The sequence below is a fragment of the Chlorocebus sabaeus genome, chromosome 2 (assembly GCF_047675955.1).
Source record: "Chlorocebus sabaeus isolate Y175 chromosome 2, mChlSab1.0.hap1, whole genome shotgun sequence".
NCBI classification, from domain to species: domain Eukaryota; kingdom Metazoa; phylum Chordata; class Mammalia; order Primates; family Cercopithecidae; genus Chlorocebus; species Chlorocebus sabaeus.
In genome coordinates, this window is record NC_132905.1 from 15,459,626 (window position 1) to 15,485,508 (window position 25,883).

Genomic DNA, 25,883 nt, shown 5'->3' on the forward strand with positions numbered 1-25,883 from the left:
CACTCAGCCACACGGCCACCCCTAGATCCAAGGAAGACTGGGAAATACAGGCTTTATTCTGGGCAGCCATGTGCCCAGCTAGAAATTGATTGCTGTGGAAGAAGAATACATTAGGGGACACTGCATAGCCTTTGTCACAGGTGATTCTGATGACTTCACAATATTAAGTGACTTTCTAGGGGTCCATCCTAGAAAAGTGGTTGAGCTTATCCTGGGTTTCAGTCCCAGTCTTTCACCTCTGAATCCCTTCTCATTCGGTCACAGACATCTCTTCCCCCATACCGTTTGTTCTCCCAACAGCACACAGCAAATTCGGCACATAAAAGTAGAACAATTAGCTAACATAGCATACAGAGTGTGAACCACATTCCTACAGTGCTAAACTATAAAATAATATTCCTAATTGCACTTCTCCTTTACGCACAGTCTCCAACAAAGTGTTTCCAGAATTTCGATTCCAAATATGTTTCCTTCACAAGTGAGTTCATGTTGCTTGGCCCAGCTCCAGTGAACATCTGAGGAAGGGCAAATTGGCGGACTGATTTACTGATTTCCATCTTTCGCTCAAGTGAATTAAGCTTTCAGCACTGTTGCTTTTCATAGCCGGTATCTACATCTTCACATTTCTGTGTTTGCACTTACATTCATAAAATAGTCTGGGCAGAATGCAAAGACAAAGTCATGTTAGTGCAAACCCCACATGGACAGAAATGGCCATGTCTGCAGTGACCTGTCGGCTTGCAGGCAGCATGACCCTGCGACAGTCCCTACTGCCCAGGCTCTGGGCTCCCTGGCTGAGGGTCCCACCATCTGAGGGTATTCCCTCAGGTTCAGCTGGGTCCTGGGAAGCAGGAAGATGTGGGAAGGGTGTGGGAAGGGAAGAGCTGAATTTTCTTTTTCTTTCTTTTCTTTCTTTTCTTTCTTTCTTTCTTTCTCTTTCTTTCTTTCTTTCTTTCTTTCTTTCTTTCTTTCTTTCTTTCTTTCTTTCTTTCTTTCTTTCTCTTTCTTTCACTGAATTTCCTTTCCCTTTCTTTTCTTTCTTTCTTTCTTTCTTTCTTTCTTTCTTTCTTTCTTTCTTTCTTTCTTTCTTTCTTTCTTTCTTTCTTTCTTTCGCTGAATTTCCTTTCTCTCTCTTTCTTTTCCTTCCTTCCTTCCTTCCTTCCTTCCTTCCTTCCTTCCTTCCTTCCTCCCTCCCTCCCTCCCTCCCTCCCTCCCTCCCTCCCTCCCTCCCCTCCCCCCTCCCTCCCTCCCCTCCCCTCCCCTCCCCTCCCCTTCCCTTCCCTTCCCTTCCCTTCCCTTCCCTTCCCTTCCCTTCCCTTCCTTCTTTCCTTTTTTTCCTTTCTTTCCCCCTCCCTCCCTCCCTCCCTCCCTCAAGCAGTCTTTCTGGTGGGTCACACTGCCCTGTTCGTAGCAGCAGCTGGGTGGGCCGGGCTGGGCAGGGGAGGATGCGTGGGGTGCCAGCACATGTGCCATCTGTCTCCCTCCTTGCTGGCATCTCCCAGCTTTTGGCCACCTGCAGAAGAGCTGTCTTGAGTCTGTTATGGGACATTAAGGCTTTGGAAACAGACAGAATCTGGCTTTCCATCCATGTTGTGCTGGGCACCAGCTGAGTGATGGAGGCTGGTGGAGCAGTGACTTTCTTTTTCTCTGCCTCAGTTTTCTTGTGTGTAAAATGGGGATGATTTATTCATTTACTCATCCAACAACTTCTTACTAAGCACCTATCCTGTGGTAGGGATCATTCTAAGGTCTAAAGATCCGACAGTGAACAAGGCAAGAAAAGTCCCTGTTCTCATAGAGTGGCTATTCTAGTTGGGGGAACTTCAATGATAATGTGATGTTAAATTCTCTGGAGGATGTAAAATAAGGGTGACAGGATGTTTTGAGGGAGTTAGGGTGGTGGCTGCTGTTTTAGATTGGTCTTTGGGAAAACTGCATCTTACGTGACATGTAAGCAGAGATGTGGATGAAGTAAAGGAGAGAGAGAGAGGCAGGGGCTATGTAGCATTTCAGAGAGATAGACGACCTGCATGTGCAAAGGCCCTGTGGTAGGGTTGTGTTTGAGGAATTGCAAGAAAGCCAAGGGAGACCAGAATGAAGGCCATAAGAGAAAAAGCAGGAGGAGATGAGGTCAGAGAGATTGAAAGAAGCCAGATAATGAAGGAGCATCTAGTCAATGAAAAGAGTCTGACATTTTTTGTTTTGTTTTGTTTTTGTTTTTTGAGATAGGATCTCGCTGTGTCACCCAGGCTGGAGTGCAGTGGCACCATCATGGCCCACTGCAGCCTCGACCTCCTAGACTCAAGCCATCCTCCCATCTTAGCCTCCTGAAAAGCTGGAACTATAGTGTGCACCACCATGCCCAGCTAATTTTTAAAATTTTTTGTGGAGATGGGGTCTTGCTATGTTACCCAGGCTGGTGTTGAACTCCTGGGCTAAAGTGCTTTGGTCTCCCAAAGTGCTGGGAGTACACTCCCAGGTGTGAGTCACTCTGCCCAGTCCAAGTATGAGATTTTAAAGAAGCTTTTTAATTAAAGTGTAGCATCCTTGCAGTAAGTGCACCCCCAGGGTGATGAATGCTTACATATTTCTATAGCATGGAACCACCAAGATCGAAGAACATTCCCATCACTCCAGAAGGTTCCCTCTTGCCCCTTTCCAGTCATGGCCCCCAGACCTCCAGAATCCCTCTGCTGATTTCTCTTACCAAAGCTTAGTTTTGCCTATTCTAGCATCGTCTGTGAACGGCATCATTCAGGATACGTGTGTGTGTGGCTGCTTTTGTGCGGCATGATGTCTGTGGGATCGCTCTGTGGGATCCCTTCATGTTGGAGCTCATGGCATTGCCTTAGAGAATGTTCCGTTTTATTCTCAGTGGGTTGGGAAGCCGTGGGAGGCTTTTGAGCAGAGGCATGACTGGAGCTAATATGCATGGTGAAAGGCCCCCGTGTCAGTATCTGGGTAGAAGTGCAGGTCCAGGGAGGGGCTTGTTTGCATTTCGTAGGGGACCGGGACAATTGCCACAGATGGGGTTGCTTAAAACAACAGTTTTGGAGGCCAGAAGTCCGAAATGAAGGTGTTGGTGGGTGCTCCCTCCTGGGGCTTCAGGGAAGGATCCTGTCTAGTGGCTGCCAGTGCTCCTTGGCTTGTGGCAGCATCGCTCCAGTCTCTGCCTCTGTCTTCACTTGGCCGCCTTTTGTGTCCTTCTCCCCTCATAAGGACATGAGTCATTGGATTTAGGGTCCCCCTCTAATCCAGCATCACCTTATTTTAACTAATTACCATACATCTGTGAAGACCCAATTTCCAAATAAGGTTGCATTCTGAGGTTTTGTGAGGGCCTGGCATTTTGGGGAACACCATTCAACCGACTACCGGGCTACTCAATGTCCGGGCAGGAAGCGATGGTGTCTGAGAACAGTGTGGTCATGGTGGGAGAGGTGGCTGGATTCACGTAGAGCTTGAAGGCCTGAGCTGACACAATTTGCCTGATCATTGACTTTGGACATAAATGAACGAAAGGAGTCAAATATGACTTTAGAGTTTTGGGCCCGAGCAACTAGAAGAATGGAGTTGCATTTTCCCAAGAGGGTGCAGGCTAGGGTAGGACAGGGAAATAAACATTCCCTTTTGGATGCGTGAGGTTTAAGATACCTGCAGTACATCCAGGCGGGGCATTGGGTGGGCAGCAGAGATTCTAATCTGGAGTTTAGGGGCTGGAGAGATAAACCTGAGCGTTTTCAATATAAGGAAAGATGGCGTTTAAAGCCAAGTCAGGCCAGGCACGGTGGCTCACACCTGTAATCCTCGCACTTTGGGAGGCCGAGGCAGGCAGATCACCTGAGGTCAGGAGTTCAAGACCAGCCTGGACAACATGGTGAAACCCTGTTTCTACTAAAAATACAAAAATTCGCTGGGTGTGGTGGTGTGCACCTGTAATCCTCGCTACTCAGGAGACTGAGGCAGGAGAATTGCTTGAACCTAGGAGGCGGAGGTTGCAGTGAGCTGAGATTGCACCACTGCACTCCAGCCTAGGCGACAGAATGAGATTCTGTCCAGGAAAAAAAGAAAAAAAGGGCCGGGCGCGGTGGCTCAAGCCTGTAATCCCAGCACTTTGGGAGGCCGAGACGGGCGGATCACGAGGTCAGGAGATCGAGACCATCCTGGCTAACCCGGTGAAACCCCGTCTCTACTAAAAAATACAAAAAACTAGCCGGGCGAGGTGGCAGGCGCCTGTAGTCCCAGCTACTCGGGAGGCTGAGGCAGGAGAATGGCGTAAACCCGGGAGGCGGAGCTTGCAGTGAGCTGAGATCCGGCCACTGCGCTCCAGCCAGGGCGACAGAGCGAGACTCCGTCTCAAAAAAAAAAAAAAAAAAAAAAGCAGAGTCAGGGTGGGATCAGCCGGGGGGCAGCATGGACAGAAAGGAGGACTCAGGACAGTCCAGGAACGTGCTGCCATTAGGAGGTTGGGAAGACCATGAGGTTGACGCCTCACCTGAATCACTTCTGTGAATTTTAGGCATTTAAGGACTTCTCAGAAGTTCTTCCCATAGTGCCTGAAATGTAATGAGAATAGTGAATGCTAGCTCTGTGTGTGTTTGCCAGTTGCTTTTTTTTTTTTTAAAGAAAATAAAGTGAAACAACAATCTAGAGTGTTTGTGGGGAAGTGTCATTGGTGGCTGTGAAAATCTTGTGAAAACTCCTTGATCCTGGACCCTTCTCCCGCCAAGCCCTGGGGGCTTCTAGAAAGCACTTCCCCACCCCCAGGCACCCTGCACTCTGCCCAGAGCTGACATCACCAGGGCAGCTTGTGGCAAGTGCTGGCTCCTAGGACAAAGGCCTGAGTGTGAGCAGCGTGGGGCCCGGCATCTCCCAGCTGCCGCAGCCTCAATCCCCCTTCTGTGCCAGGGGTAAACACGGGTGGGGGCCATTCAGCTCAGCTAGAGCTGGGACCTGGGGTCCCCAGAATTCTGCTTTTCCAGGCAGGGCCTATTGTGATCCCTAAGAGGCAGTGGAGGTAGCTCTGAAACTTGGGCCAGCTCTTTGTGCCATGATTTCCCCATGTGTGGTAGGGGACAGTGGTCCTTGCTTATTTCCTTAGGCTTTTGGCATGAACTTTATGTGTATGTGAAGCACGAGGCACAGTGCCTGGCACATGGTGGGCACACGGTATGGGTTCTTATGGTCTTATTTTCACTTGAATATAAGCAGGGAATTTGTTTCGTTGGGCAGCCCGCCGTGCTTGGAGCTGCGCACAGCACACAGTGTGTGTTTGTTGAATGAATGAATAAATGATAGGATGGGAATCCCTTTTCCCGAGAGTCTGGATTCATTTCCAGTTTGCCAGGGGGTGTCGAGGAGGAATGGCTGGAGGTGCTGGTGGGTTGTTCCTTCATTAGTTAGTTGGTTAGTTCATTCACTTACACATCATGGGCACATAGTGAGCCCGAGGGACCCAGGACTGTGAGGGGCATGGCAGGGAAACACCGCAGAACTCATGGTTCCTGCCAAACAAAAACGGATTCTTCAGTTGGAGCAACAGTGCGTGTAATGTGATTGAGAGCCCCGTGGAACAAATAGCCACCTATGGAGGCTCCAGGAGGAAGAAGTCTTGGGAATTGAGAGCAGGTTGGGTGGCTGGGCTGGCCTTGGTGCATAGGTGGGCTTGGGGTAAGGGCACACGGGCATCATGGTTTCAATCCCAGACTCTGTGTCAACCCGCCTGGCTCTAGGTCCCAGTGACTCACTTTTCTGGGGTCCTCTCATGCCCCAGGGGTCTAAGCTGTGAGATGAGAATAATCATAGTTTTCAGTTCATAGGGTGGTTGGTGGTCGGGAGCCCTAGAGGCCTGCTGGAAACATGATTAGCTCTTGGTCAGTGTTCGTGATGGATGATGGCAGTATTATTATTATTTTTTTTATTATTGGGGAAGAGAACACATTCCAGACAAGAGGCATGGAATGAGCCGAGAGAGGCAAGGGGGCTGCAGGGCAGAAGTATTGACATGGACGACACTGAATTGATTCATGCGGACGGGAGCTTGGGGGTGAGCGTGGGAGTTAGGGTAACGGTATTCCATTCCTAAGAGAGCTGCACTTTTTAACTCTGCAAGCCAGAATAGAGGTATGCATATGACAGAATCACATACACTCCTCCCAGGTAAAGAACTAGAACATTTTCAGTAACAGTTGAAGATTCCCAGTTCACTTTCCAACCCGAAACTCTCCCTCCACAGACGGAACCCCCACTGGAATTGGGTGCATTCCTTTAACACACATGTCTTTATATTTGACCTCATACATGCTTTCCATAAACAGCACCTAGTTTTATGTTCCATGTCTTTAAAAGATTTCTATAAATGGTTTCATACTGTACATATCCTTCTTTCTTTTGCACAAGAGTACATTTTTGGGGTTCGCCTGTGTTGCTACTTGTGGCCCTGGTTATCTCATTTTCACTGCTGTATAGCTAGCTATCATTGTATAAATCTGTGCAAACAGACTGAAACAAAAATACAGATGTTTCCATTCTCAGGTGATGGATATTTAGGTTGCGTCCCATTTTTTACTGTTGTAAACAAGGCATTTTTGAGTCTCCTGGTGTGTATATGTGAAAGCTTCTCTAGAAAAAGAATGGGTGAATTTTTCTGCAAAAGGCCAGATAGTCAATATTTTAGGTTTTGCCGCTATACAGCCTATTTTTCAACAACTCAGCTCTGCCCGTGTAGCTTGTAGGGGACCACAGACAATGCGATGGATGTGGCTGTGTTTCTAATAAAACTTTACCAAAATGGGGAGTAGGCAAGATTTGGCCCACTAGGCTTTGTGTTGCTTGTAGATGATACACATTTTCACTTATCCTAGGGGGTGCTAAATCGCTTCCCAAGTGATTGTTGCCGTGCTCTGAGAGCGTTTCCCATGGTTGAGGGTGGCCATGTCCCTGGGCTGTCCTTGGTGGGTTTCATGAAGGTCTCCTGTCCCTTTGCAGAGCTGCATGCTTCTGGGAGGCCGGAAGACTACAGACATCCCTTTGGAAGGCTACCTGTTGTCTCCGATCCAGAGGATCTGCAAGTACCCGCTCCTCCTTAAGGTGAGACTTTGCCATGTTTGAAGTGACAGAAAGCGTGTTGACTTCAGCATAACATAAAATTTGTTAGTTCAAGTATCTGAGAAGTCTAGCAGCAGTGTCAGCTTTGGGCTGGGCTGGATTTAAACCAGGACCCTGCCTCTTTCTCTCTTGTTCACTCTGCTTTCCACCGTTCAGGCTTATTTTCAGTGTGGCTGCAGGTAAGTGGCTGTGGTTCTCCTGGCCTCACATCCTCTCAAGTTTAAGGTCAGTGGGAAAGAGTGAACCTCTCTACTAAGAGCTGAGGAAAGTGCTGAGATTCATTCTGTCTTTGGCCATCTGCGGCCAGGGGAAGGTCATATGCCAAATGGTTTGGGCCCGAGTCATGTGCTTTGACCTGGACCAATCACATGAAGCCTTTGCATGTACCATTTATCATCCTCCAGTCAGCTTAGACCCATGCTTTACCCCTGAACCAATCGCCTGTGCTTTACCCCTGAACCAGTCACTATTGCTGTGCTCTGATTAGCTGAGACATGTCCCACACTCCACTCTGATCCAATGACAGTGAGCAGGGCAGTGTTGTATTCTGATTGGCTGAAACCTGGGTCAGGTGCTGCACTCTTGAACCAATGATTCTGAGCAAGAGAATTCTAATTGGCTCAGACTTGGGTCATGTGCTCCAACCTTGAACCAATTACTGGGTCCCACAGGCCATGAGTGAGGACAGATGAACCCCACCTGCCCAACCTCTGAGCTGTTTGTGGAAGGCAGGGTGAGGGCAGGCATAGGCATTGACTGGGCAAATGCAGCCATCCATACACCTGCTGTTTCATTCCCTGCCACCAGCCCTGGCTTCGTCGTGGCTCGGCAAAGCATGGAAGGTTTGCTGCTTGTGTGGGAATGGAGAAGTCTTGATTCTAGGCTTCATGCTGGCTGCTGGACAGATCCTGAGCCCGGGGAATGGCTCTTCCACCTTCCTCTGTTCTCAGCCCAGAGTTTCAGCCCTTGGAAATGGCTGAACAAAATGGCTGTTGGCTAGAGCCTGTCCTGGCTCTGTCCTGAAGGCAGCTGTGTCCCGGGTTCCCCGGGGGATTAATTTGGCTGGTGGGGCCTCATTCACACACCTTCTCACAGGGGCCTGTGTATTTTTGCTCCATGAACTGGAAGCAAAAGGGGAGGGGAAGAGCACCAGGGCATTCTTCATCTTGGTTTTCTGCTAGAAATGGTGGGTGATGCTGGAGCCTCTGAGCTGGGCCAGACCCTGGGGCCATCAGCTCTGCCCATGAACACACACCTTTGCCGTGCACAGCCACGGGGGTGGGCCAGACACAGCTCTCCCGTGCCTCCTTTGGTCTGCTCCTGCTGTTGATCTCTCCAGCAAACTCGAAAGGAGCTTCAGCACTTGTTCTTGCCATGGCTTTGATCCCTAAATAGGTCTTGGAAATGCTGTAGCTCAAGTCTTCACCTGGGTGTGGAAGAAGCTTCGGGTGAAACTTGTAAACTGGTAGCCTGTGGACCAAATCGGGCCTGCAGATGTGCTTCGTATGATCTGTGTGGTGTGTCTTTCAAACTCGGATTAGCTGCCAGCATTAAGAGACAGTGTACTGTAGTGATTAGAGACAGGGTTGACAAAACTGTGGCCTATGGGCCAAATACAGCCCATGGCCTGTTTTTGTACAGCCTGTGAGCTAAGAATGGTGTTTACTCTTTTTTAAAAAGGGTTGTTCAAACAAACAAGCAAACCCCCAGAAGAATATGTAGCAGAGAGTGGATGTGGCCAGTAGAGCCTACACTATTTACCATCTGGCCCTTTACAGCAAAAATGTGCTGACCCCTGGATGAGAGCCAGGCGTTGTAGCCATAAGCAGTCTGGGTTTGGATTTCTCTGTCATCTACGAGTGTGTGACCTTGGGCAAGTCACTATCCTTTCCTGTGCCTCAGTTTCTCACTGAAACATAGGGTTTGTATTAATGGTACTTATGGGGTTGTTATGATAAGTAAGCATGGACTTAGTTCTAACAGCAACTCAGCAAGGTAGGCACTGCGATTAGCCTCCTTTTGGAGATGGGGCAACTGAGGCACAGAGAAAGGAAGTGGCCTGTCCAAGGCCACATAGTAGATAAGCAGTAGAATCATGATTAGAACCCGGGCGTTCTGATTCCAGAGGGCCACCCCTACCCATATGGCTCTACTGCCTGTTGAGAGCATTTTGGGAAGTTAAACTGCCAAAGTGCCGGAGTATCAGCGATGCTGCCCTTCTCAGTTCCCTAAATGGGGTCTAAGGTCGGTGGCCCTGTATTTTGAGACTGGTCTCCTTCTTCTCTGGATTTCAAAATCTTGAACATCTGACCCATGAGAAGAACCAGCAGCCATAGCCCAGAGCCCGAACTGAGGTTTGGTTTCTGGATCTTGCGAAAGTCTGGGTTCCAGCAGGCACTTGGAGCTGCAGCTTCCGTGACATATTTTAACACACGGTGTGGCTGGACCTGTGTGTACTGTGGACTCTAAGCTCGATGTGAGGCCTGGGCATTTCTGAGGCCTGTTCCCATCTCCCCAGGCGCCAGAGTTTGGTCTGGTGGGATTCCTGGGCTCTGGATTCCCGGGAGAACAGAGAGAGAGCAGGGGCAGAACCGCCCGGCGACCCGCAGAGGAAATGGCCCACAGGAAATGGCGATGGGGTGGCCGCGGTTCGCTGTCCTGGCCAGATGGCTGTTTACGCTGCCCACTTGCGCTCCATGGGGGCATGCCTTGTTTCCTTGGTCTCTAGCTGTGTTTATCAAGTAGGAGATTGCAGGGTGGGGGGTGCTGTTTAGGAGAGAACAAGCAAGGCCTTAGACTCCCGTTGGGGCCATGCCTTGCTCCCTGCCTGACAGAACTGCTCAGTGTGCCCGGCGTTTGGCACCAGAGTGGGAATATTTGCATCAGCAAGCACCCGGGGCTGAGGGGAGCGCTGTTCCCCGGCCTCCGGAGTTCTTCCTTTCTGTCACATTTTCCAGTGGATTTTCAAAGATGATCCCATGAACTTGAAGCAGCTGAGCTCAACCCCCCAGCCCACCCCGTCTGGCTTCTTCAGATTCCGATGCCCTTGCAGGGGTCCCCGTGGCCCTCTGAGCCCCCTTGTTTGAGCTGAACTCCCACTTGGGGTGGGCACTCAAGGTTGAGGAGCGTGGGTAGGAAGAGGGAAGAGGCGAGAATAAAAGCCTTTTTGGGAACAGCCCCCAAATGCTGAACTTGAACATTGCCTAAGAATAGCCGGAACATTCTATCTTGACTCTTCAGCCCAGGCACGGGATAGACAGTTGGCATTTCAGGCCTTGTTGACTTTTCCATTCATGTTGCCAGGGAAATGATTCAGGTTTGGGGTGATGCCCCTGGTGCACAGCTGGCAGGTGCCTGGTGGGGGGCCCAACTGTCACTGATCCTTTTAGTTATTTCCTGGTGATGCGCACATCTGTGTTGCTGCTTGCTCTTCACAGCTGTGAACAAGACAGACCCGGACCCTGCCCCTTGGAGCTTCCAGTCTTGGGCTGGGCCCTGCAGGGACTTGGAGTGTGTGGCAGGGCAGGGGCCATTCTGGGGCCAACTGCAGGGGACACATCCTGTCTCGGGGGCAGCTGCTACCTTTGCCCCCAGCTCTCTGGCCACTTGATCTTGGTCTCCTCTACTGCTTCCTTGTCTCTGGGGCCTCTGAGGAGAGATGGGCCCCAGGTTTAGTCCTTTGGCCGTTTACCCATCTAGACTTGCTCCTGTGGTGGCCTTATCCACTCTGTGGCCTTTTTTAAAAAAAGTATACTCAAGGGTTGCACAACCATTACCACAATAATTTTAGAACATTTCCGTCACCCCCAAGAGAAACCCCAGACCTATAAATGCTCACGGCTCGTCCGCCCCTCCTCTGGCCCCTGCTGACCACTCGTCTACTTTCTGCCTCTGTCAGTTCTTTGCCTGTTCTGGATATTTCCTCCAAGTGGAATCACACAGTGCTGCTCTTTCGTGCCTGGCTGGCTTCACTTAGACTCATGTCCTCAAGGCTCGGCCACATTGGAGCGTGTCGGTGCCTCCTTCCTTTTTGTGGCTGAATCATCTTCCGTTGTGTGGCTGGACCACGTTGTGTTTATCCACTCATTCGCTGATGGACATTTGGGTCGTTTCCACTTTCTGGCTATTGTGAGTCACGCTGCTCTGAAGGTTCATGGACGGGATTTGTGTGGACGTTCCCATGGCCTTAAAGCCCGTCTGCACGTGGATGCCTTCAGCCTGGACCTCTCCTCTAGACCCTGGACTTGTCTTCCTGCCCGTTGAGTTTCTGCATTTGAGTGTCTGGCAGGCATCTCTTGTCGAGCATACTCATGCCTTTCCCCAGACCACCTCCCCACCCACCCCTCCCTCCCCAGCTCAGCAGACAGTCCCTCTGTCCTTCTGGTTGCTCAGGCCAAACCTTGGGATTACGTTTGGTGTCCCTCTTTCCCCACCCCCATGTCTCGCCATGAGGAGGTCCTGTCGGCTCTGCTCTCAGACTCTGTCCAGAGTCCAGCTGCTTCCGAATGCCTTCAGTCCCTACGTGCTGGGCCACTGCCACAGCCCCAGCCCCAGCGGGCGTCCCTGCCTCTTCTTGTCCTCTGCAGGCTGCTCCCAGCTCAGCAGCTAAACCGAAGTCAGTTCATGTCACTCCTCCCCAGACGACCCTCCCGGGGCTCTCTACTGACTCCAAATAAGGTCCAAGTTCTTTGCCATTGCCATCTGCAAGGTCCTACACGGTCTCACCCATGATCCTGTCTGACCGTCTCTGCTCAGCCAGGCTTGCTTCCTGAAGCTCTGTGAACACAACAAGCAGGTTTCTGCCTAAGGGCCTTGGCACTTGCCCTTTCTTCTGCCGGGACATTTTACCCCATGTCTCCTGAGACTCGTTCCTCATCTTTGTCAGGCTTCTGCTGCTCCAGTGCCTCCCGCCTGAGCCCTTTCCTGGCCACCTCTGCAATAGAGGAGCTGCCTCTGCCATTCTCTGTCCCCTTCACCTTGCTTTTATCTTTCTTCACAGCTGGCTCACATTCTGTCCTAGGATGCTTGGTGTCCTGATTGGTTTTGTGACGTCAGCTCCCCAAAGGCAGGGATTTGGGCCTGTTTCCCCAGTGCCTGGAATGGTGCCTGCACAGGGTAGATACCCCTGGTCACTTAGTGAATGTGTGGAAAGGCCACCCCTGTCTTCTTGCCAACTATTTCTGAATCCAGAAATTGGGACTTTTATGGTAAAAGTTACTTATGTCCAAGTATCAGCTTGATTCAGAACTTGTTAAACATTGTGGGCCCCAACAGGGCACATCCTGGGACCTGTCCGTTCAGAACAGCTGCTGTAGTGGGGTTGCGTCCAGGGATGTTTTCCGCATAGTAGCTGCTTGGGGTAGAGCCTTGGGTCTGGTGCACAGCCACTGGTGTCTCCTGCACCTCCCATGTCTGTCTGTGGGTGATGCAGCTGTCACCCAAGTGCAGCACAAGGACCTTGTCATTCAGCTGCTACCTCTGTCTACTTAGCTGGGAGGAAAGTGGCCGATACTGAGGTCAGCACTCTTGGGATGGACTGAGTGAGGTCCATTATCAGGGAGGTGTTGACCTCAATTCTCAGTGAAGGGGGACAGCTGGGAGTGACATGTTTCGCAGAGCATGGACATGTGCTACTCATAGCTTTCCAGAAGATTTTAGGTGGCACCAGAGCAAACTTTATGTGGGGTGGGTGGAGGAGGGAGGGGAGAAGCCAACATTAAAAAACAGTGACTCACGCAGTAGAATACTACTCTGTTAGCAAATGCCTTTCCATCTTCCTAGTGTCCTCCAAGAGAGAGCCACAGTTGGTGCTGCAGTGTTTAGGGTTTTTGAAGCCATTCATTCATTCACCACCTATTTATTGAGCAACTATTATGTGTCAGGCACTGCTTGAGGTGCTAGGGGTACAAAGTGAACAAAACCAGCTTGAACCCCTGTCTCCTTGGAACGGACATTCTTCTTGGGGGAGATGGTGGCAAATGAGTAAGAAATGTGTATGCTTGTTTAGATGGAATATTTGGATGCTGTGGAAAAAATAAATATCAGGTTCAGAAGATCAGTAAGGACCAGGAGTCACTCAGTGGGTTGCAGGTTTAGATAATGTGGTCGGGGAAGGCTGGACTGAGAAGGAAACATTTGAGCAAAGACCTGAAAGAGGTGAGGGAGGAAGTCAAGCAGGTACTTCAGGGAAAATTGTTCCAGAGGGAACAGCCAGTTCAAAGGCCCTGGGGCAGGACTGTTCCTGGTGTGTCTGGGGAACAGTGAGGAGGCCAGGGTGACTGGGGAGGAGAGGATAGGGAGAGAGCAAGGGAGGAAGGTTAGAGAGGTAATGGAGCCAGGTCAGGGCCTTTGTGAGGTCTTTATTTTCCATCTGGGTAAGGCGGGAGCCATGGGAAGGTTCTGAGCAGGGAGGAACAGGATCTGCCTTAGTTCTAACAGGGTCCCTTTGGCTGGGTGTGGAGGATGGACCGTGGGGTGGTCAGGGTGGAGTCATGGAGACCAGGAAGTACTTGGCTTCAGTGGTTCGGGTAGGAGATGTCTGGACCTGGTGGTGGCAGTGGAGGTGGGTGCATTTCATGAGAGTTGCCTTTTCACGTCCTTTGCCAATTTGCTATTGGACAGTTGTCCTTTTGATTTCCCAGAGTCCTTCTATTATTCTGGATACTTTGGGTTATCTCTTTGGAGTTTTTGTCTGACTGATGTTACACAGCGACCTCCTCATCTTCTGGGGATTGGGCATTGTCACCGTCTTGCTGAGAAAGTACAGGAAGTCAGAGATCTCTTCACTGCAGCCCCCTCTACCCTGACCCCATCCTTCCCCAACCACAGTGCCCACCCCTTCATCCTGTCTCTCGGGCCAAGCACCAACACCTCGCCCACAGCTGCTCCAGAGACTCAACCTGTGTCACCCTGTGCTCAGGCTCTTTCCTTTGTGGTGAGCACTAACCTTGGGACACCCCTTGTTGGGGAGTTGGGGGGGTGGTGGTCCTGCCATCACCTCTTCCTTTCAAAGCCATGCTCAGATGCCCCATCTTCGAAGGAGCCTTCCCAGATCACCTTTTATGGGGTCCAGCCTGGATTCTACTTTCTCCTACACTTGTGTGGTTAAGAGTGAATACAGAAATCCAAGTCTACCTCTTCTTAGCTGTGTGACCAAGGGCAAGTTGCTGAACCTCTCTGTGTCTCCATTTTCCCATCTGTAAAATGGGCATGGTAGTTACCTCTCAGGCTTGCTGTGAAGATCAGATGAGACAATGCATGAGAAAACTCATGAAAGCATTTTGCATATTACTGAGTAAATGGTCATGCTTGTTCAATGTTGGTGACTCAAATATTGTCATGGTTTTTATGCTTATCAATCCTAGCTCCTGACCTTATTAGCATTGCATCTTTGAAATCTGACTTAAACTCTGTATGCCTCAGTTTTCTCCTGTGAAATACTGCCCTAGTTACTGGTTATTATGACGATGAAATGAAAAATGTCTGTAAAATGCTGAGATGTGCTTAATATTAGCTACTTTTATTGTTTCAGCGTCTGTTTTTTCCAATATTAACGTAGCTACGTTAAGTTTCTTTTGACTAGTGTTTTCCTGAAATATCTTGTTTCTCCTTTTGTGGTTGACCTATCTGAATCCTTAGGCTTCAGGTGCTTTTTTTGTTAACTCCATAGAGTTCAATTTAAAATCTGATCTAATAATATCTTCTAACAGGAGCATTTAGTCCACTTATATTTATTGTGTTTATTAATATATTTGAACTTGGTTCTGCCATCCTTCTATTTGATTTCTATGTATCCTCTTTTTTTGATGCTTTTGCCTCTTTCCATGTTTTATTTTGGATTGTTTTAGTTTTTTGGGGCTTAGTTGCTCTTTTTCCTTTATTTCTTCTATTTTTGTTTATTTTTGCTTCCACTAAGTTGGAATTTATAGCTATCATCACCACTACCACCACCACCATTACCATCACCATCAATCACCACCATCTCTTACCATTTTACCCTTTTCTCTAAAGAAATGCCTGTATAGTGCCTGGAAGTGGGAACAAGAGGTATAGAACTTCATGGTGAGCCATGCTAGGGCCTCTTTGAAAGGTTGGATATAGAGCTCCTGAATGTCAGAGCCTGGAGGGTCAGTAGAGACCTACCAACCTAGGATCACAAACACAGATACCTGCAGGGCAGGTGCAGGAAACGAGTGAGTAGCTTGGTTGTAATTTAGCGAGGTGGATGGGAACTGTGGCAGACTAGAGGGCACTCGTCCCTTCTAAGGAGCAGCCACCGCTCAGCCCAGCCAACTGTTACTGTAAGGTGGAAACACAAGCCCAGGGTGGCCAGAGCTTCTGCTTTGTTGACAGAGGCTAGTGATAACATTTAGCTTAGTCTCATCACTACCTTGCATAGCCAGGAGGCATAGACACACAGAAAGGGGAGGCAACTTGTCCAAGATCACACAGCACATCCTCATCAAAGCCAGAACAGGAACTTCCTGATAGAAGCCGTCTCCCCACTCTACCCACCTTTCCTCTGAGTAGAAGAAAGGAGTTTTTAAAACCCACAAGCATTATTTCCTTTCTCCTGCTAATTCCTAATTGGTGGGACTACAGTTTCCTAGACATGCAGCAGAGGCTGAAATTGTTAAAATTGGCAATACATTTACATGAAATCTGCATATGATTTGCATGCATGGAGGGTGTTTGTGGGTTTTTTGCAATGCTGGGCAGCTCTTCACTTCTGGGTTCTCTTGGACTTTTTTGGACAGATGTTTTTCGCTTCTTGTTTTCTTTTCCTTTTTTTTTTTTTTTTTTTTTTTAAAGTGGTGGTGGGTATCCTTAGCACCTCTTCATTTGCATTCTGCTGTCACCCTAGGTATGGCCACAGGGGACTTCAGCACTGTGAGTACAGGAGCAAGCCAGGCTTCCTGAGCTTAGATGGCAGAGCCTTGGGCAGGCCTGTGTGACTGGAGGCAAGTCACTGAGTACAGAATCAGCCCCTTCCTGGAGCTGGCTGAGGTGTCCCCAGAAAGTGGGTATTGTTCTGCTTGACCCAGACCCCGCTGGTGACACCACCTCCCTGCCTCCATAAGATGCCTTTTTCTGTTTGTGGAGAGGACAGTATGGCTGTCCAACCCCCACCAACCCCAACTCACAGGGAATGGTGGGTATTGTCACGTCTTCCAGTGACAGTCGCAGCTTTGTTTTCACACTGTGGGTTTATGGATTCATTTTCTGACAATTTCGCTTGCCAGTGACTGAAAATCTACTTTATTGTTTTTATGAACTTATTAATTAAACTCGCGTTTTAAAAAAGAATAGAAAACAGAAAAGACCGAAGGTAGGTCTGACTTCAGGCACAGCTGCATCCAGGGCTCAGGCGATACTGTCCTGGCTCCATTTCTCCATGTCCTGCTGTGTTTCCCTCAGTGCCAGCCTTGTGCTCAGGAGGCTGCTTTCTCACAGTGGCATCGCTGGTCACCAGCAGCCTCAGGCCTGTGTGTGACTAGCGTGCCCACCCAGGAAGAGGAGAGCATGCCTTTCCCAGCATTTGCATAGGAAGTCCCAGCCTGAGGCCCACTGGCTCAGCATGGATCCCACACCCTCCTTGTGTGGCTGGGAGAATGGAAGGTCAGGCTTTAGTCACAGATCCGCACTGGGAGCTGGCTGGGGTGGCCTCTCCTGGACTCCATGGCCCAAGAGAGGAGCAGGTGGAAGCAGTAGGCCTCTGCAGCTCGTCCTCCTCGCTCCTTGCCACCTCCTCTTCCTCTGAGCCCTTTGTTCTTCTCCCAGTCCTCTCCTGGGCCTCGGGGTGAGGCTGAGTGATCTGGGCCTTGGGCGAGGCTGAGTGAGCCAGTAGGAGCTGGCCTTAGCCACGCTTGTTTGTTGCCCTGGAATTTGAGGCCCTGCGCCTCAGGCTGCCTCTTATGGCCGTGCTGGGGGCTGAGTACACAGTTTTGGGGACATGAAGGGGCTGCTCAGAGCGGACACCTTTGGACATCCTTTGAGTAAATGTGATTGCAGGGGTGAGAGGGAGGTGAGGCATCTCGCGGAAACCCAGGCTTCTCTGCGCCGACATCCTCTCTTCTAGGAAACCTTTGCCTGGGGCCTCACTCGTGAAACCACATAGGGCTCGAGGGGCGGATGCTGGGGAAGGCAACTCAGCCTGGGTCCTGGAGGGGTTAATGCTGCTGGCTCACAGGGTAGCCCTGGCTCACCCCTCCCTTCCCCAGTCTCAGTTTTTCTGAAGGATCCCCAGGTCCTGCCCTGCTCAGACATTTTGTGTTCTAAGAGTCTGATTTGGGGGTGTTCATTTCCAGCTATTACTGTTTCTAGAGGGGCCTGTAGATGTGGTTGGCATCTGCCAAGTTCACTTCCGGTCTCTGTGGCCTTGGGCAAGAGGCTTTTAACCTCTCTGTGCCTCAATTTCCTCATATATAGAGTTGGATGATAATGGTACCTACCTCACTGGGATGATTCGAGGATGAAATGACTTAATACACTTAAATTTCAAGCAGTGCTTGGTGCACAGTAAGTACTCGGTAGATGCTAGCTATTAGGACTATTACCACGACTTCTGTTTTCACTATTACTCCTTCTATACAGAAATAATAAGAAATAGTCACTATTACCACAGACATAACGATGATGATGATGATAAATATTGGGTCCTTTCTGGGTACCAAGATTTTTACATTCATCACTCCATTGGATCTTTACATTAGCCTTAGGGGGTGAGTCTTAGCCTCTTTCACGGATGTGCACACTTGGCTTTAGAGAAGTGAGGTCACTTGTGCAAGGCCACCCAGCTGAGATGTGGTGGAGGCGAAGTGGAGACCACGCCTCCCTTTTCCCAGCACCCATTCTCTTGACCACAGGGCTTTCCAGTTTCATGATCTGATACTGGGTTTGAGCTAGAATAAAGCATTAGTGGGCGTGAATCTATCATTGATACCTCTATTGATGGGGAACTTACTACCTTACAAGGTAGCCCCCTCTCTTGTGAGAAAGCTCCAAGTGGTGTAAGAATGGATTAATCCAAACAGTGGTCTCTTGCACAGGTCCCGTAGGACTCCTTGAGGTCTTACAGATCCACTGGACCTCTTCATCATGTAGTTCTCCCAAGATGCTTAGCGAGCAAGCAAGCATCTCTTGGGTTCCTTCCAGAAATACTCTTCTCTGGGCCAAGTCCTGGAAGTTCACGTATCTGTTCCACTTTGGATATGGATTCCAGGGTTTTCAGTAGCATAGTATGTCTCTTTTGAACGTGACTCTATTCTAATTTATTAGGACAGTCTGTTCAGTTCTAAATTGGGCAGGAGCCTCCTCACCTCCCTCCTTTCGCATGTTAGACCTTTGTTCGTATTGCTCCGGCTCTCGTTAGCTTTGAAGATACCCACATTTTATGCCTATCTGAGACTAACTGGGACACTTCGAGATTCCATATCTGTGCACTCTCTCTGAGACTGTGAAACAGTAGCAACGTTTTCAAATAAGAGATGGAAAAACTAGCCCATGCCGACTTATGCAACATATATATGTAAAATATAAATAGGCTCACATAACTGAAAAGCCATGGATAGATGGCTTCAGGTATGGCTGGATCATGGTGTCACAAGGGAATTGCCCAACTGCTTTCCTAAGCTGCTGCACCATTTTATATTTTTACCAGCAATGTAGGAGGGCTATGTTTTTTTCATATCCCCACCGACAGTTGTTATTCATGTTTTGGATTATAGCTATTCCAGTAGATATGAAGTGGTATCTCAGTTTGGTTTGGTTTTGCATTTTCCCAAATGATGTTGAACATCTTTTCATCTGCTTATTGGACATTTGTATATCTTCTTTGGAGAAATGTCTGTTCAAGTCCTATGCCTGTTTTTTACTTGTATTATTCATCTTTTTGTTGTTAAGTTGTAAGGGTTCTTTATATATTCTGGGTACAAGTTCCTTATCAGATGTATAATTGATACTATTTTCCTGCATTATGTGGATTGTCTTTTCCCTTTCTTTTTAATTTTATTTATTTTTTGGCTTTCACATTGGGATAGTATCATTTGAAGCACAAAAGTTTTAAATTGTGGTGAAATTCACTTTATGTTTTTTTAAGTTGCTTGTGCATTTGGTCACATCTAAGAGCACTTTGCCTAACCTATGGTCACAAGGAGTTTATCCCTATGTTTTCTCTGACAGTTTTATAGTTTCAGCTCTTAACATTTAGGTCTGTGATCCATTTTTAGTCCATTTTTGTGTGTGGCGTGAGGAAGGGGCCAGCCTAATTTTGTTGCACATGGATATTCAGTTACATCACTTGTTGAAAAGACGGTTCTTTTGTCCATTTAATTGCCTTGGCATCCTTGTGGAAAATTAACTGACCATAAATATAAGGATTTATTTCTGGACTCTTAATTTTTTTTTGATACTCATTGATTTTTACTTTTGATTTTCTTTTCTTTTTTTTTAAGTTCTGGGATACATATGCAGAATGTGCAGGTTTGTTACATAGGTCTACATGTGCCGTGGTGGTTTGCTGCACCTATCAACCTCCCCCCCCTTTTTTTTTAATTTAAAGAGATAATAGAGACAGGTTTGTTCTGTCTCTCAGGCTGGAGTGCAGTGGCCCGATTATAATTCACTGTAACCTGGAACTCCTGGGCCCAAGTGATCCTCCCACCTCAGCCTCCCAAAAGCTGGAGCTACAGGTGCACATCACTGTGTCCGGCTAAGGTTTTAAAATTTTTTCGTAGAGATGGTGTCTTTCTGTGTTGCCCAGGCTGGTCTGGAACTGCTGGCCACCGGCTACAATTCTTTTCCATTGATCTCTAGGCCTATCTTTATACAGTACTATGTTGCCTCTTTTTTTTTTTTTTTTTTTTATGATGGAGTCTCACTGTATTGCCCAGGCTGGAGTGCAGGGGCATGATCTTGGCTCACTGCAACCCCTGCCTCCCGGGTTCAAGCGATTCTCCTGCCTCAGCCTCCCAAGTAGCTGAGATTACAGGTGTGCACCACCATGCCTGGGTAATTTTTATATTTTTAGTAGAGACGGGGTTTCACCATGCTGGCCAGGCTGGTCTCGAATTCTGATCTCGTGATCCGCCCGCCTGGGCCTCCCAAAGTGCTGAGATTACAGGTATGAGCCACCATGCTTGGCTGTTACTTCTTCAGATCTCGAGAAGGACTGTGCCGGGAGAGGAAACAGCAAGTCCAAAGGCCTGGAGGCAGGAATGGACCCTCATTTTTTGAAGCTCAACAGAGTGGAGCCAACACACCCCTGTGAACCAAGACGCCAAAGCTAACACTTCCCCTGTGGGTTTGGTCCAGCCTTGGGCCTGGCCAGGCCTTGCTTGGTTTCAATTCCCTACCCCTACCACTGACCTAGAGCAAGAATAGAGATAGAGGCAGCCAGATAGAAAAGGGAAGCAGCCTTTTTTTTCACTTTTACTAACTACTGGGTGTTGGCAACCCCACGGGGAACCACTGGAGGAGAATCACTGAGATTCCAACATCCAGGGTTTGGGAGGAGCAGATGTGGCGGCAGTGCCCGTCAGAGGGGTGCCGTGGGCCCGTCAGGTTTTAGTTTCAAGAATAAAAGTGGTGAGGGCTTCCTGTTTGTCGGGGGAGGTGGGAAGTGGCCCAAGGCCTCAGGCTGGAGAATCACAGAATAGTGATTCAGAAATGTGAGCTCTGGAGCTGGACCATGTAGCCGCTTAGCTGTCCACGACCTTGGACAGGAGACCTTGCCTCTGTGTGAGCCTCAGCTTCCTCATCTGTTAGGTGGGGATAGTAGAAGCACTTGCCTGCTAGGGCCATTGGGAGGCAAAGTAATTTCACTGATGGCCAAGCTAAACAGAGCCAGCAGAAGGAAGAACGCGGTTTCATGGTGAATTTATCCCAAGTGCCACAACACAGGTGGGGTCTTTTGTAATAGGATATGTTTTAGCTGCAGTGGCAGAGCTCCGAAGCAACAGTGGCTTAAACAACATCTAAGCTTCTTTTTCTCAAGGCAGTCCAGGGCAGTATGGTGGCTCCATGCTGACAGCACCAAGTTCTGCCAACCCTGAGGAGTGTCCCTCACCACCGGAGTTTCAGGTGCTTACACCATGCCCACATTCCAGCCAAGGAAGAGGGAAAGGAGAAGGGAAACTGCACCTGGCACTTCTGCTCACACTCCATCCACGAGAACCTAGTGTCCAGGCGGACTGGGCATGTGGCCTTTATTCCAGGTGCCCTTATGCTCAACTAAGAATCAGTTCTGTTGCTTTTAACGAAGGGCCAGCAAACTTTTCCATTAAAGGACCAGCTAGTAAATATTTTAGGCCTTGGGATCCATACAGTCTGTCATTGTAGTGTAAAAGCAACCACTGACAATATGTCAATGAATGAGGATGCTGGGTTCCGATAAAAGTTTTTTTTACAAAAACAAGTGATGGACTGGACTGGGTCCTCGGACTGTCATTTGACCGCTGCTTTGGATGAAAGGGATGATGGGTAGAACCTGGGGCGGGGGTCTCACTAACTGGCAGCCTCTGTTCCTGCCCACCGGGAGCTGACTGGCCACATTCACTCCCTGGCCTTGGCTGGCCTCACAAAGGTCCAGATGCCAAAAACCTCTTCAGGGAACCCGGGTCTGGGGTAGCTTTGCTGAATCGAATGGAATTACTGAATACGGTCATAAGATCGTGGTCTAGTATTGTAACTTTGTCGACATGCCTACAAGCAGGCTGACGACTCCAGGAGGGCTTAGGGGAGTGTCTGCCGTCATCTGTGCACAACAGAGAGCCCACATGGAGCCAGGTTCACTGGAGCCTGGCTGAGTGGACACATGTGTGCACGGAGTGAATGAGGCACAGAGCTTCTGTGCCACCCTTTGCTCTTGCCTGGAAGTTGGCAGTAGCCATAACTGGTCTTCCCACTTTATATTCACTGCACATTCCATCCCGTGCATCTTCCTGTCAGCAGCCAGGGAGGTCCTTTAAAGGGTGAGAGGATGGTGTCAGGTCTCTGCTCATCCCCCCATCACCTCCCTGTGCTCATGGGAGGAAACCCAAACACCCCACTACGGCCTAACGTTATCTGGCCTTAGCATGCTTGTCTGAATCCATGGTCCATCCCTCTCTCTTGCTCGCCCCACTGCAGCTCCGCTGGCCTCCCTGCTGCTTCTCGCTGCCTCAGGGCCCTTGCACGTGCTCTTCTCCTTCCTGGAGTGCTATTCCTGCAGATGCGGTGCGGCCTGTGGCCTCACCTCATTCAAGCTTTGCTCGCAAGCCTGTCTTTCCAGAGAGATCTTCTCAGACCATGGCACTTCCCTCACTCATTGTCCCTTTAATTCATATAAATTATACATTTATTTGAGAGGAAAGTATTCATACTTCACTGTCTAAAAGTTGTAAATAGCATGGGAATTTAGAGCACAAACTCTGGAGTTAGACTGGGTGGGCTCAAATGTGCTGTGTGACCTTGAACAAACAGCCTGACCTCTCTGTGCCTCAGGTCTTGGATCTGTCAAATGAGAAGAATAACGGTGCCTACCTAATAGGGTTGATGTGAGGATCAAACGAGCTTGACAGGTGCATGAGGGCTCGCTGAATATTAGCTGTTGTTACTGTTGGTAGTAGTAATAGTCATTACCTTGTTGATTGGTCTACTCTTGACCATGAGCTCCCAGTGGACTGTCTTGTTCTCTCCCCAGCCTCCATGGCTCAGGCTCGCACCAGTTGCTCAGCCAGTATTTGCTGAGTGAAGAATGAGTCGAAAAACATTCCGCATTAGCAGAGCTGGCCCTGGGTGCCCTGCCTGCTTTCGTGTTGCTTCCTCCTGAAGCCTTCCGGGCTTGCTTCTCTGATTGACCACCAGCGTTTTCAGCATATGGCGCTGCTGTCTGGGCCTCTCTCAAGCCCCTGGGGAAGTGCCTTTCCAGCCTCATTGCTGGGGCCTCCAGAGGAAGAGCAGGGCTCCATCTCCCTTATTTTGCATCCTTTGGGCACATTGCCTGGGTGCATGGCAAGAGCTCAGCGAAGTCCCAGGGGCCTGATGATGCAGACCAGCTGGGCCTTGGGAATCTTAGGACCTGGTCTTCAGAAAAGAGGACGTTTGTTTTCAGGCAGGGCAGAAAAGAAGTGAATGGAGAAGGGTTGTGTTTGGAGTTTGTTTTCTTCAGGGAGTGCTCAGAACAACACCCTTTTGTGGCAGTTTGCTGCTCACAGTTACAGCTAGCCTGTTGTCATACGGCAAGGAGAATGCTAATGGCTCGCATATATTGAGTGCTTACTATATGTGTACTTGGTGCTTTTCCTATAGTGCCTCATTTATCCCTTACCACAACCATGAGAAGTACCAGACAGCCTGGGTTCAAAACCCAGTTCCTCCTTGTACTTCTTGGAGGCCTAAGGCTTTCTTGCTGTGCCTCAAAACGGAAGCTACCTTAAAAACGTGGAGCAAAGGCTTAGTAGACATTAATTGCTGCCTTTGTCATCACCATCATCCTCATCATCACGGGTTTGCAGATGATGAAGCTGAGGCCCAGGATGGAGAGGGGACTGGACCAAGGTCACCCAGACAGTGAGGGGCAGGGTCAGCCCTTGAACCTACATTTGTGCTCATAACTACGATGTAAGAGTGTCACATCTGTGGGGACGTTATCTGGATCGTCAAGGGAGCAGAGAGAGAGGGCATAGGAGAGAGACTGGAGCTGTTAGGCGTGTTTCTGGGTCAGATGATTAAAGAAACTTATCTCTGCCAGCACAGTTAGGGATGAAAGGCTGGCAGGGGCGGTTGGGTGATTTGGGTAATTTGGCCTGAAAAATCTTCCCTGATATCTCAAGTCCCAGCTAATCCCTTCCTCCTCAGTTCCTCTCCCATCACACTTAGTGGCTGGAATCTTTGATTAAGACTGGCCTGGCCTTTGCAATGTCCCAGCCTGTGTCTGAATCTGGGGGTGAGCTGGCAGTGGGAAATGGTGGGGGCAGGGGGGTTCTCATGGATTAAGAGCCACTTTACATGCTCAGTCCCATATCCTTGTGAAGGTGGGGTATTTTTTATACCCATCTTACAGATAAGAAAACCGGGCCTGGGGAGGGGCAGTGTTGGGGCCACCTCTGTGACCGTGGATCTGTTTTTCTCTCTCTCATTTACTCCACCCCAGACACACTGCCTCCTTTCTGTTCCTCATTATATACTAGACGTGTGCCCACCCTGGACTCTTTGCAGCTTGGTGCCCCCTACCCGTCAGGCCCTCCCCTCGGGTTTTTGCAGGGCTCTCTCTCTTGCTCTATCCAGGTTCTCTGCTCAAACATCACCTCCAGAGAGAGGCCTCCCCTGACCTCCCTGTGAAACAGTGCTTCCCTCTCCGTCATTCTGATTTGTCTTTCTAGTGTTTACCACTGCTTGACACTAGATTCCATACCTGAATTTTCTTTGGCTCATCTCCTTTGCTAGAATATAATGTCCACCAGGCAAGGAGTTTTTGTCTGTTTTCTTGGGTTCAGCTCTGGCCTGGGTCTCCTCTGGACTGATGTCTTGCTTTCTTCTCCCCACGTCTGTTCTACCCCAGGAGCTGGCCAAGAGGACTCCCGGCAAGCACCCAGACCACCCCGCGGTCCAGAGTGCCCTGCAGGCCATGAAGACCGTTTGCTCCAACATCAATGAGACCAAGCGGCAGATGGAGAAGCTGGAAGCCCTGGAGCAGCTGCAGTCCCACATTGAAGGCTGGGAGGTGTGTACAGGACAGGAGGGGGCCTCCTGGGCTGCAGGGGGTCAGGAGGTGCATAGCTGCAGGCATGAACTGAGGCCTGAGCACCTAGTTCAGTCTGCAGTGTATTTTGTTTGGTCTACAGAGTGTTTGCAAAAGATTGCTTAATTATTTTTCAATTAAATCCAAATAAAAAAATCGCATTTCAAGTTTCTCTTAAAAACTTGGTGACACTGGGCCCCTATATCTCATGGAAATAGTCACTTTAGCTTCTAGTTTCCTTCAGTCCCCACCATCCCCTGTTATCTCCCCACCCCTTCTCTTTCATGCATTGCCTGGTATGTGGAGGCCTTTGAACTATTGATGCCAACGTCAAGGGTAGTGTTTTAGCGTCCACTCCAGGACAGAATTCTGGCTTTGACACTCGTTTGCTGGGTGACTTTAGGCAAATGGCATCACTTCTCTGAACTTCAGTATCCTCATCTGTACTTGGTACATAGTAGGTACTCAATGAATGGTAGCTGTTGGCATTACTATCATGATTATTAGGGGATAGGGTTCTTGAGATCATTGGATTTAAGTCCCCATGCCTTCCTTAGATTATTAGAGGTTTCCTGTGAATCCGTAGAAGGAAATGGAAAAATATGAATAAATGAAAAAATCTGTATCAGAGTAAATACAGCTGGAACGGGAGATTAAGAGGGAAGATGAAAGGCTCTCAGGCAGGGATTGTTACGTTAATCATACGCCTTAGGCCCTTTGGATTTTCTGGCCTTTGGAGGCACTTGCCATATTTGGGATTTCTAGTTCTTTTCTCTGTGCTGGGGAATCCTAAATGTGAGGCTGTATTGCTGTGAGGTTATGGGTTTGGCTGCAGAGAGGAGGGTGCTGTGTTCAGGGAGGGGTGGGTATTGTGGATCGGCCAATCCACTTGCCATGTCCCCCGCTCTCCTTCTGCTGGGCCTTCCTGCCCAGCTGAGGCTGGAGAGTAAAGAGCTCTATTTCCCAGCTTCATTTTGGGATATGATTTGGGGTCTGGCCAAGAACAGATCCAGCTGCTTGAGATTTGGAAGGTGGAAGTGGGGTAGAGGCCACCCCT

At 49.2% G+C, this 25,883-nt stretch overlaps 1 protein-coding gene across 3 annotated transcripts in view; it reads left to right on the forward strand.

Annotated features, from left to right (window-relative positions):
* The window catches only part of PREX1 (phosphatidylinositol-3,4,5-trisphosphate dependent Rac exchange factor 1), a 203,288-nt gene that overhangs the window by 94,418 nt on the left and 82,987 nt on the right, over positions 1 to 25,883 (forward strand). For all 3 annotated transcript variants that reach the window (XM_008014635.3, XM_008014628.3, XM_073006013.1), the window contains 2 exons: positions 6,988 to 7,089; positions 24,647 to 24,808. In XM_008014635.3, the coding sequence (XP_008012826.3) occupies positions 6,988 to 7,089; positions 24,647 to 24,808 (264 nt within the window). The remainder of the gene's footprint in view (positions 1 to 6,987; positions 7,090 to 24,646; positions 24,809 to 25,883) is intronic.